The sequence below is a fragment of the Lactuca serriola genome, chromosome 1 (genome assembly GCF_051521515.1).
Source record: "Lactuca serriola cultivar US96UC23 chromosome 1, Lser_US96UC23_V15, whole genome shotgun sequence".
In the NCBI taxonomy this organism is placed as follows: domain Eukaryota; kingdom Viridiplantae; phylum Streptophyta; class Magnoliopsida; order Asterales; family Asteraceae; genus Lactuca; species Lactuca serriola.
The window spans coordinates 63,567,046-63,579,699 of NC_136408.1; the positions used below are offsets into that span (position 1 = coordinate 63,567,046).

At 34.0% G+C, this 12,654-nt stretch overlaps 1 protein-coding gene across 2 annotated transcripts; it reads left to right on the forward strand.

Annotated features, from left to right (window-relative positions):
- Positions 1-1,654: 1,654 nt before the first annotated feature.
- KDTA (KDO transferase A) lies at positions 1,655-4,574 on the forward strand. Of its 2 annotated transcripts, none has more exons than XM_079028171.1 (13): positions 1,655-1,929; positions 2,037-2,130; positions 2,235-2,277; positions 2,371-2,493; positions 2,597-2,716; positions 2,790-2,868; positions 2,952-3,062; positions 3,162-3,259; positions 3,361-3,451; positions 3,577-3,696; positions 3,775-3,845; positions 3,931-4,150; positions 4,258-4,574. In XM_079028171.1, exons 1-12 carry the CDS (start codon positions 1,728-1,730, stop codon positions 4,111-4,113), a joined length of 1,335 nt encoding a protein of 444 aa, XP_078884297.1. In that variant the 5' UTR covers positions 1,655-1,727; the 3' UTR covers positions 4,114-4,150; positions 4,258-4,574. The 2 variants fall into 2 exon arrangements, with proteins under 2 accessions (XP_078884297.1, XP_078884301.1); XM_079028175.1 differs by having other exon boundaries at positions 3,931-4,129.
- Positions 4,575-12,654: the final 8,080 nt, after the last annotated feature.

The window sequence follows — 12,654 nt, forward strand, 5'->3', positions numbered from 1 at the left end:
ACAATCTTGAGCAATACACTTTTTTGAATATATATATATATATATATATATATATATATATATATATATATATATATATATATATATATATATATATATATATGCTAATTTGTAGTATGGTGAAATATACTTGTTGTTTGCATCTCCCCTGACTACATGACTAAATTTGAATGGATTGCAAACTATTATACATCTTCCAATTTCCACAAATCTCATTCCATGAGCGACCTATAGACATCTATCTAATTTTTTCACAAATTTCAGTCTTTCGTTGATGAAGAAGCCCTAAATTGCTTTTTAAAAGAAGAATGTAGCCCTAAATTGCTTTTTAAAAGAAGAATGTAGCCACAAATCTCATTCAACTAGTCATGTCATTAATTATTATGTCATGCCACCAATAATTAGGTCAAGTCATCCTTTAACCTACAATAGTCGGTTATCAGTGGGTAACCTTGAAAAATACTTACATTCTGTTAATGTTTTTTTTATACAAAGACCTTACTTGGATGATATTTTTGAACAAACAAAACTTCGATAGTGTTTTTTGAACGATTTTAGAACATAGTTACCCTCCTGAGTCATTTTCTCTTGATGTTTTGTTTTAATTATTTTTTATCGGTAACTGTCAGTTACCATAAGGTGAAATGTGAATAAAATATATAGTTTGGTTACCATAAGGTGAAATTTAAGCAAAATATATAGTTTTTTTTTTTGTGTTTTTTATACAAAAATTTTATCTAAAGGGGAAAATATTAATCTAGCCAAATATATTAATTACATATCTAAAATTAGTCAAAAAAAACACATTAGCCAAAACTAGCCCACAAAATAGTAGATAGGTTAGGGTTGAATACGGTCATCGAGGGTTGACAAGAGTCAACCTTCGAAAACTACTATTTCGTCGCAATGGACTACTCTTTCGTGGCCCGTCTACTGTTTTGTGGCTCATTGGCCCATAGTATATAATGTCTTATTTTTCAGTTTAGGTTACTTGTTTTTCATTTTTTTTTCTTCCATTGTCTACTATTTTCTCTCAATAGAGCACCCGAAGACCAACGAGATACGTCCATTTTTAATCTAAATTTTACTGTATTGTTGATTAAGAGTAGTTTTTTGTATATGGGGATGACTTTTTTTTGAAAAAAACTGGAAAAAAAAAAATTAAAACTGTAGGTTTCTTACAAAACCTATGGTGTACAAGTCCATAATGCACAAAACCGTAGACTTCAACCCAAAACCGTAGTTTTCATTAAAAAAAACCGTAGAGATAACCCAAAACCGTAAGCTACGGTTTGGGAAACTGTATTTTACAGAGAGAAAACCGTAGGTTTTAAAAAAAAAACTATGGTTTTATATCTTCAAAATGAAAATAAAAATTATACTAAACACGAAACTGTAGATGAATTAGCGAAATAGTAGACGATTCTAAAAACCTACGGTTTCGTATGCTATTTTGGTACAATTCCTAATTTTTGGCTAAAAATGGTTAATTACTTTCTTAATTTGGCTAGATTAATAATTAGCCTTTATTTAAATGGTGTTTTTAAACCATCCAAACTTTTTTTAAACTATTTTAAAACATAGTTATTTTCCCTAAACCAAAAATTGTATACCCTATGTGACTTTTATTCTAATTTTTCCTGTGTGATCTCCATAAACGGCAATTCCAACGGGTCCTCTCCACTGACTTCAGTAAAGAGCCGCTTGAACTCAAAACGGATTCGAAAATGGGGGCGATTAAAGGCGGTGAAATGGTTTACATGATATACAAAGCCGTCACGTATGGTTTATCACCGCTGATAAATCTTCATCTCCGGTGGCGCAAGTTCCGAGGCCTCGAGCATCCTCTCCGGTGGCCGGAACGCCTCGGTCGACCGTCTCTCCCTCGGCCTCCTGGCTCCCTTATCTGGTTCCACGCCGTTTCTCTAGGTTCTACATATCTCTCTAGAAATCCTGTTATACTATATGTTTGTAGGATGTATGAATATGATTCTGTTTGTAAATTTATTAATTAAGATTATGAAAGTGGCCAACAGGTGAAGGAATGAGTGTGGTGCCTGTGATTAAACGATGTGTTGAACGAAGACCTGATGTAACTGTTTTGATGACGACAACTACAGCATCTGCATTGTAAGTATCAGTCGTATTCTATCTCCTTTTCATATCCCCTCAAGCAACATCCTAATACTCGTTCTATATAAAAATCTTTTGATTCCTTTCTATCGTTGTTACAGTGAAGTACTAAAGACTTTGCTTCCTTGTGATGTCATATATCAGGTATATATATGTTTATATCTCATGATACAGGTTACATTTGCTAACTTTCTGTATGAATTCAGTTCCATTCATGATTATTGAACCCTAATTCAGTTTGCTCCAGTTGATACACCTGCTGCTGTGAATGCTTTTCTTGAATATTGGAAGCCATATGCACTTGTGCTAGTGGAAAGTGAACTGTGGCCAAATCTTGTTCTTACTGCCTCAGCAAATGGTGTTAGTATAATATAAATATAATTTACCTTTACCTTTTCATTCACTTTTGTTTTTCAAATCTATGAATTCAACTTATTAACCTATTTGCTTTCATCTTGTGTAGGTTATGCTAACATTACTAAATGCTCGAATGTCAACAAAATCCTTTAACAACTGGTCAACACCAGTAATTCGTCTACTTACTTCATTGATGCTATCCAAATTTTCACTCATAGTTCCATTGGTATGATCTCCTTTACTTCATTCTTGAATTCACATCTCTGTTATAAAATCTCTATACTTTTATTCTATTCCAGAGCAATATTCAGGCAATTAGTTTTCAACTGCTGCAAGCTCCACCTTCTATCATTAACTTCTCTGGTGACCTAAAACTTGGTATATCTCATCTCATGTCCCATAAAGTCTATACTCCCTTTTATGATAGCTATTCACTGATATATATGATGTTGACTTTTCAGGAACTGAAGTCGATGTAAGTCAAAACATGAGAAATATAGAAGATCTACAGGAAAAAATTACTGATAGATGTGTCTGGATGGCTTCATCAATACATAAGGGTGAAGAAGAAGGTGATGTGATGATTAAGTGATTAACTGATTACTAAAACTTTTAACATTCTTTTAACAGAAGTGGTAATAGTAAATACATTTTGATCATTTTTTTTACAGTAATGGTATCAGTTCATAGAGCCTTAATGCAAAAGCACATCAATATTCTTGCCATAATTGTTCCTAGGCATCCAGATCTAGGGCAGGAGATTGCTCTTGTATGATTCCATGATTTCATCTCAACTTTCTCTCTATTTATTATTATAAGTTATAACTTACTAAAATTTTGATCTTTTTTTAAAAAATATTATGTATACAGGACTTGCAGAAAAAAGGGGTCCATGTGGCGCTGAGGTCACGTGGTGATTCACTTACATCTGAAACAAGTGTATACGTGGTGGACACATTAGGTTTTTTTTTTTTTTTTTTTTTTTTTTTTTTTTTTTTTTTTTTTTTTTTTTTTTTAAATTAAATAAGTTTGATTTTTGTATTTCAGTTGAAATCTCATAGAATAAAAACGTTTTCTTTAATGTAGGAGAATTGAAGGAATTTTACAGATTTACCCCTATAGCTGTAATTGGAGGTTCTTTCTTGCCTGGTTTAACTGGCCATAATATCTCCGAGGCTGCTGCTGTAGGTTGTGCTGTTTTGACTGGTGAGTAAATTTTAATTTTATTTTTATTTTTATTTTTTTAATGAACTTTTTGAGATTTTGTTGATTTGGTAATGTTAGGTCAACATGTTGGTCATTTCTCACATATGATCATGGCAATGCAGAGGTTGAATCCTTTATCAGTAATGCAGGTTGAATTTTTTGAAACAAGTGAATATTTGGGACTTGTAAAACACTTTATTAATTTTTGGTAATATGACATAAATGCCCCTACAGGTAGGTGGAGGTATGGAGCTAGAAGAAATTCTAGACAAGCTTCTCAGTGATCCTGAACTTCTAGAAGCACATCGCATGGCTGCAAAACACACATTTCGTGCTCTTTCAAGTGGGGTTATTGAAAATGTTTGGAACCTTCTAGAAATTCATATTTATAGAAAAATTCAAGCACAAGGATCTTGAACAACAAATGTATTATGTATGTATCCTCATCTTAAAGGTAGTGCAAAAAAAAAATTAACTTTCTAGTTCTTGTATGTGAAATACTTATGTAAGATACATATCAAGAATATGACAATTTTTGTTGTTTGATGCTCTAAACTGTAGGAAAGTGGATGCATGGGAATATCTCAAAAAGAAATATTGGATACAGATGAACATGGAATTCGCCTTTTTAGATGAAGGACTTGATATGGACAATTTGGACAAAAGACAAGAAAAGAACTAATACATATAATATAATATTTATGTTGACAGGATTAGATTTTTGGGGTTGGATTCTTCTTCCCTTGGCAAATTTAAAAGAAGAGTGAGCATCTTTTCTTTCTCATTTTTCTTTTTGTCTTTTCAGTCTTTACAAAAACGCCAATGTAAAAAAAATATATGAATAATAGGAAAATTCATTCTACAAGTTTGTTGTTACATCTACATCATTACCCTCTTCCCAAAGCCATAATCACCTATATGTATAATAATTACTCGTATCCCTATCTATATATTCAAAGATGTTTATATATGCTTTTTTTTGTCGATGCATTCATGTCGAGAAACTAAGGTTGCGTTTAGCTATGGAAAAACAGTTTTCATTTTCCGTTTTTCGTTTTCCCTTTTCAGTTTTCGTTTTCCATTTTCATTTTTCATTGGAAAATTTAGAAAACGCGTTTAGTTAAAACTTATTCATTTTTCATTTTCAGTTTTAGAAAATTAGAAAACGTGTTTAGATGTGTATGTTTCTATCAGTTTTCATTTTTAGAAAACAGTAGCGGTGGTAGGGTGGGGGTGGCGGTGGTAGCAGGTCAGCGATGGTTAGGGCTGTTAAATCGGGCAGTCGTGTCGTGTTTTTGTCTGACACGACACGATAAGGTTATCTGTAACACGACACGACGCGATATCGTGTTTTTTTTTTCACTAACACGAAAACGAACCAATTAAAACATGAAAACACGACACGACACGACAAAGATAACATTACATAACTATTAGTTTATTTACTTCATACTTAAATCATATATAACACGACAAAAACGACAAACACATGCTCAATCGTGTTAATTTCGTGTTGATTTATGAACACGAACACGACACGACATCGTGTTTTTTAAACTTGACACGAAAACGACACGAACACGAATTTTGATTTCGTCCTGATTTTGTTTCGTGTCGTGTATTTTTGTCATGTCATGTCATAAATTGACACCCCTAGTGATGGTGGTGGCGGCAATTGTGGCAGTGGTGGTGATGGCGGTGGTGGTGGTGGTGATGGTGATGGTAGGTCGGTGATTGTGGTGTTGGGTGGGTGGCCGTGTGTGTGTGTGTTTATGGGTGTGTGTGTTTGTAGGGGTGGGTGTGTGTGTGGGTACACTGTGTGTATGTGGGGGTAGGGGTGGGTTTGTGTGTATGTGTTTGTGGGGGTGGGGGTAGGTGTGGGTTTGCATGTGTGTTTGTGGGGGTAGGGGTGGGGTGGGGTGAGGATGGGTGTGTGTGTGTGTGTGTGTTTGTGTATGGTGGTAGTGGTGGTGTGTGTGTGTGTGCTTGTAGGGGTGGGGGTGGGGTAGGTGTGGGTTTGTGTGTGTGTCTGTGAGGGTAGGGGTGGGTGTGGGTGTGTGGGTGGGTGTATGTGTGTGTGGCGGGGGTAGGCTTGGGAATGGGTGGGTATGGGTAGGTAGGTAGGGGTATGGTAGGTTGGGGGTAAGTAGAGGTGGATGGGGTGGAAGTAGGTGTATGTTTATATTTTAGAAAAAATTTGGAATTAGAAAAATATGGAAAATGATGATTATCAGTTTTCCAAAAGTTTTCAACTTCTTTGTAATTTTAGAAAATGAAAAATTTTCATTTTTCATGAAAAATTTAGAAAAATAGACGAACTAAACACATTTTCAAAATTCTTGTTTTTCTTGGAAAAATTTTTCGAAAAACAACCCATTTTTCCGCAACCAAACGCACCCGCAACTAAGGATACGTTTAGTTGTGGAAAATTGTTTCCATTTTCTAAGAAAATGTTTTCAGAAATTAGAGTTGAGTTTTCATTTTCAATTTTCAATGAAAATTTTAGAAAACGCGTTTGATTGAAACCGAGGGAGTTTTCATTTTTCCATTTAGGAAATTTGGAAAATTTTGGAAAACTATAAAAATCACTTTTCTAATTTACATACAATTTGGAAAAATAAAGGTTGCGTTTAGTTGCGGAAAAACAGTTTTCATTTTCTGTTTTCTATTTTTAGTTTTCGTTTTTCGTTTCAGTTTTCATTGGAAAATTTAGAAAACGTGTTTAGTTAAATCTTAATAATTTTTCATTTTTTGTTTTAGAAAATTAAAAAACGTGTTTAGATGTGCATTTTTCTATGAGTTTTCATTTTCCAATTTTTGTTATTTTAACTAACATCACACAACCCCGCAACGCCACTTACATACAATTTGGAAAAATAAAGGTTGCGTTTAGTTGCGGAAAAACAGTTTTCATTTTCTGTTTTCTATTTTTAGTTTTCGTTTTTCGTTTTTCGTTTCAGTTTTCATTGGAAAATTTAGAAAACGTGTTTAGTTAAATCTTAATAATTTTTCATTTTTTGTTTTAGAAAATTAAAAAACGTGTTTAGATGTGCATTTTTCTATGAGTTTTCATTTTCCAATTTTTGTTATTTTAACTAACATCACACAACCCCGCAACGCCACTTACACTCCACCCCACCCCACCCTACCCATCATACCCTACATCATCCCACACTACCCCACCCCACCATATCCCACCCTACCTCATATCGATTTGAGATTATCATCCATGGTTACCAAATCATTTCATGGTGCATTTTATTTTAATGTTATTCATATGATGTTTTGGGCTAAGTTTAATGCATTAATTCATATCTTTGGAGTAGGTAAGGGTGGGGTGGGTATGGGGTGGAGTGGGTAGGTATGAGATAGGTTCGGGTGGGGTGTATGTGTGTGTGTTTTTGTGGGGGTGTGAGTGTGTGTATTTGTAAGGGGTGGGGGTGGGGGTGGGTGTGAGTTGTGTTTGTGTGTGTGTGTTTTGTGGGGGTGTGTGTGTTTGTGTGGGGGGTATGGGTTTGTGTGTGTGTGTTGTGTGTGTGTTTGTGGGGGTGGGGGTGGGTATGGTGGTGTTTGTAGGTGTGTGTGTGTTTTGTAGGGGTGTGAGTGTGGGGGTGTGCGTTTGTGGTGTGTATGTTTGTGATGGTGGGCTTGGGAGTGGGTAGGTAGGGGTGTGATGGGTTGGGGGTAGGTAGAGGTGGGTGGGATGGGAGTGGGTGTGTGTTTATATTTTAGAAAAATTTTGGAATTAGAAAAATGTGGAAAACAATGATTATTGGTTTTCCAAAAATTTACACCTTCTTTGTAATTTTAAAAAACGGAAAATTTTCATTTTCCGTGAAAATTTTAGAAATATAGACAAACTAAACGCATTTCAAAATTCTCATTTTTCTTGGAAAAAGTTTTCGGAAAACGGTCAATTTTTCTGCAACTAAATGCACCCAAAAAATTTCATTTTCTTGGAAAACTGAACTAACCAAACGTGTTTTCAAAATTTCCATTTTTCTTGGAAAATTTTCCTAGAAAACTGGAAAATTTTTCACAACCAAACGCACCCTAAATATTTTAACTAAGTATGCGTTTGAGATAATAAGTTTCCTTTGTACCTATCCATCCTATGCACATTCTACCAAAATCTATAGTACCTTTACCCTTGTATATGTAGGATTTTCTATTGGTTTAACATCTTCCATGTTAATTGAGGTGTTGATTGTAAAGGATTATTGAAACATGATTGTAAGATTTAGAGAATCTTTGATAGTTGTTGATTGAGGCACATCAAACTTCTTATCATATCCGGTAAGATGCATATCAACTTCAGATATTATAGAACCAAATTGAAAACTTATAATTACAAAACCAAATAAGAAGTATATCGGAGACTATATGACCAAATTAGAAACTTATAATCGTATACTACGAACTATCTGAATATCACCAAGTCAGTCTTTTACTAAACTTAATAAAAAGCATATAAAATAGTCATGCATCTGTTAGTGGATCACGGACGATATCACTATATTTGTTTTATAAACAATAAACAATTATATAATTACTGTGTTCCCTTTAAACATTCACAATCACAAACAATATCCACAATGGCCACTAAGGCGATGATTTACTTTTTATTTTATTAGTTTTACCTAGATAAGTAATCATGATTCTTTTTATGTCAAAGTTGAAAAATGAAAAAGAGGAATAGGAAGCATGCCTTTGGGAGCTTTTTACCCTCTTCCATGTGGGTACTTTTAAAGACACCAATCATGCCTCCAACCACCCTTCTTCTCCATACTACCTTTTCTTAATTCAACCCTCATTAGTCCATAAGATTTGAGATTTTGTTTGAAATGTTTTAGTTTTGCATTTCGATATCACCAATTTTTGTCATGTGATTATGGGTTAACTTAAAGTATAAATAATTCATATGGAAAGCGATTATTGAAATGATTTAAAATATCAAATGCAACGATTATAAAAAGAAATGTACCCATTTTATGGAAGGCGACTGTCATTCTGTCAAAGAAGTTTCCTATGTCGTAAATATGAATATGTAATTATAATGTTAAAATTGAGTGGATCCACATGCATTATAATGATTGTTTATTATTTCTTATCTACAACTTTTCTTGTATGTAATTATGGAGATAAAAAGATCATCATGAAAATTATCAATTTAACATAATAATGAAACCAACAAAACAATACTATATCTAAAAATATTTCATTTACTATTATTAGTGGACGTGTCGAACGCTGCAAGGGGTAATGTAACAAGGTAATTATTTTTAGGACAATGTAATTAGTTTTATGTGCGAATTAAAGATATGATGTTTAATATATACTTACAAACAATTAATGTATTGAAATAAAAAAAAATTATACATCTTGGCCTTCTCTATTATATAGCAGTTCATTTTATATTTTAGTTATAATTAAATATTAAATCTTTGTTAATTTTTTTGTTAGTTTATGTATTTTAGTTTAAATTTTATGTCCCTAAAATATAATGGTCAACATTTTTTTTGTTAGTTTATATCCCTAAAATATAATCGTCAATACTTTAAATTTTTTTTAGAACAGAAGAATTTTATAAAGAACTACCAAGAAGTTAGACCAAACAAACCATTACAAAGAAGAAATAAACATGATAGGATCATGTAACCAGACAAGACACTAATTTTACCACACCTACTCTTAGCCCAAACAAAACTTTGGGAGACCACCTTATAAACAACAAACACTTTCTTGGCTTGACTTTACCAAAAACCAAAGAGTTTCGAAAACACCAAATTGACCACCACAAAGTGTAGAAAACAGCCTCCAAAAACTGCTTACAAACCTTGGAGATCCGCAGAGAATCAAACCCGTTAATCCAATCGATGAAATATATGAAAAAAGACGTAACCAAGAAAAAGATGACAAACACTCTCCACCTCTTTGTTGCAAATAGGGCATAAAATCGAATTAATCTTCATACCTTTATAAGAAAGATTAAACCTAGTAGGGATTTTGTTCAACAAAATACGCCACACGAAAACATTTACTTTTATCGGAATGTGACGACATCATCTCATAACAGAAGTAGAATCAAGAAGAAGAATTTTATCAATTTCTGCTCTAGCCGACCTTACTGAAAAATTGTCTGTGCCATCAAGAGACCAACTCCATCTATTAGGAGATGAAGAAAACAAAGTCGAAGAAAGTAGCTAAAACTGACTCACTGCTCCTCCTCAACACCTCATCTCGGACTTCTTCTAAAAGAAGTGTCCCACCCTAATTGTTCCAATTTCAAGGAAACTATGATTTGCATTTTGTCTATCCAGCTCCAAAGCATATAACCTATGAAAAGATATCTTCAACGAACCAATACCAATCCAATTGTCCTCCCAAAAAGAGGTAACATGACCATTTCCAACCACCCTTTTGCAGAAAGACAACAAATCAATACCTTTATCACGTAAGGAATCAACGACCTTAATAATACAAACCCAAACAGAATTGCTAATATTTCTTGGTAAAGTACACCCAATGAAACCATGATTACCATGAATTTCTTTAATGACTTTCACCCAAAGAGCATTAGGAAAAGAGAGGAACCACCGGACCCATTTAAAAAGAAGAGCATGATTAAGAGCAAAAAGACTATTAATCCCGAGACCACCATAATGCTTATGAGCCAAAGCATACTTCCATTTCAACCAAGTCATTTTGCATTCACCCATATCAGCCCCTAAGAAATAAGAATTTCTTAAAGATTCCAAATGATTCACCACAGTCTCTAGATCTTTAAAAAGAGACATAAAATATGTCGGGACCGCACCCAAAACTGATTTAATTAACGTTAATCTCCCTCCTACTGAAAGAGTTTTAGCCTTCCAATTAGAAAGTTTAGAAGTAACTTTTCTAATCACAATATCCCATGAGTCGACACAAGACATATTACCTCCCACCGTAAGATCTAAATAAGTGAACGGAGCTTTACTGGGAACTATGCAGTTATCGCGGTCAAAATTTCAATAACGGTCACATGCCGCTATTCGAAATCGCGGTTTTCGCAGTGGTATAGCGGTGCTATAACGTTTTTTTAATATTACATATAATTTAATAATTTTATGTTATATTTTGAATTAGTATCATAAAACCTGAAAAGTCTGTAGAATTAATCATACAACCTAAAAAGTCTTATAAAAACATAACATAATATTAAAAATTATAATATAGTAATATAGAAACCACATAGTCTTAAAGTGTCAAATATAGTTTAATTGTATGGCATGGGTTCAGCTTCCGAGTTAACATCATCCAAGGCATTCACTTCTTCATCAAGATCATTCCCCACATCTGTAATATCATCATCATCGTCTCTATAACGCTCTCGTTTGCTCCTAATATTTGGCTGAGTGTCTACATTCGCTACTATTGCTTCTTGCACATCTGACCAAAGAAGGTTATCACCACCATCCACAAAGTCTTGAAGATCATTCCCCACATCTGTAATATCATCATCATCGTCTCTATAACGCTCTCATTTGCTCCTAATATTTGGCTGAGTGTCTACATTCGCTACCATTGCTTCTTGCACATCTGACCAAAGAAGGTTATCACCACCATCCACAAAGTCTTGAAGCTCATCTTCCGTTGGTATTGTTAGATGTATATCTGTATATATCTTATATTTAGTTTGTATTTGGTTGGGCTGTCCAACATTGTATTTAGCCCATTATGTATTATTGTGGTATTAATATACGTGAGAGGCTCAATGCCAATTCATGGGAAAATATTCACGATAACAGGTATTGTCCAATCATCATTCTCCTCAACATCTCGTAGCAAAATAGGATCCAAAGATTTATTTTGTAAAGACATGAAGCGCTTTTGCAACCTTGTGTTGTATTGGATGAATACAAGGTCATTTAGTTTTTGTTGCAAAAGACAATTTCTTTTCTTAGAATGTAGCTGCAACAAAAGAATTAAAATTATTTTAGTTAATATGTTAGATGTTCCAATCAAACTAATATCATTTATAATTATGAAAATACTTGTTAAAAATAGGTAAAAAAAACTTACATTGTCAAATATACTCCAATTACGCTCACAAGGTGAAGCACTACAAGTTTGACTTAGAACCGTGATAGCAAACTTTCGTAGGATAGGTGTATCTATCCCATAAGAACGCCATCATATATCTACATTTTACAAAAAAAAGTTGCTAAGTTAATAAAAATTAAGAAATAAAAACAATTGATTACATTATAATTTTTATACTTACACAGTGTGACTTTTGTGGGGTATCGTCTTGCTCATCGTCATTTTCAGAAAGGTCTATACAACTTGTTGATCTAAGTATTTCTGTTATTCTTTTTCTTTCCTTTTTCCTTATCTTTTTCTTTCATTGATTCAAGCACTTTCTTGGTGATCTCCGTAGTCACCTTAATGCAAGCAACTACATTTCCTTCCGTATGAGTGAGGTGTTCTTTTAACCTTGTGATCCTTCCACACACTCTCTTGTCACACAAGGTGCACCAAATATTTTGTTTATTAATGGATCCTTTTGAACTCCACATTCCCATTCCATATCTTTATTTGCATTTATACTAGTTGTATTGGCATCCAATCTCGTATTAATAGGAGGAGTGGTGGTGGTGAGCGGATTCATAGAAGCATGTGAAGAATTCCCATCCATATTGGTCAATTCACAATTGATTAAACCCGTTTCACAATCACATGTCATTACTCATTATTATTCATTAACAAACTAACAACTTAATTTTATGATTATATGTTTGTATGTCTATAGCGGGCGAGGCCCAGAGACAGGCGGGGCCTGGTAGAAACAGATATGTATACCGGGCGAGGCTCGATGCCAGGCGGGGCCTGATTCCAAGTGGGGCCTGATGCCGGATTCGTCCGATGTCGGGCGGGGCCCGACATAGCGGGCTAGGCCCAATGTATGTGGTTATG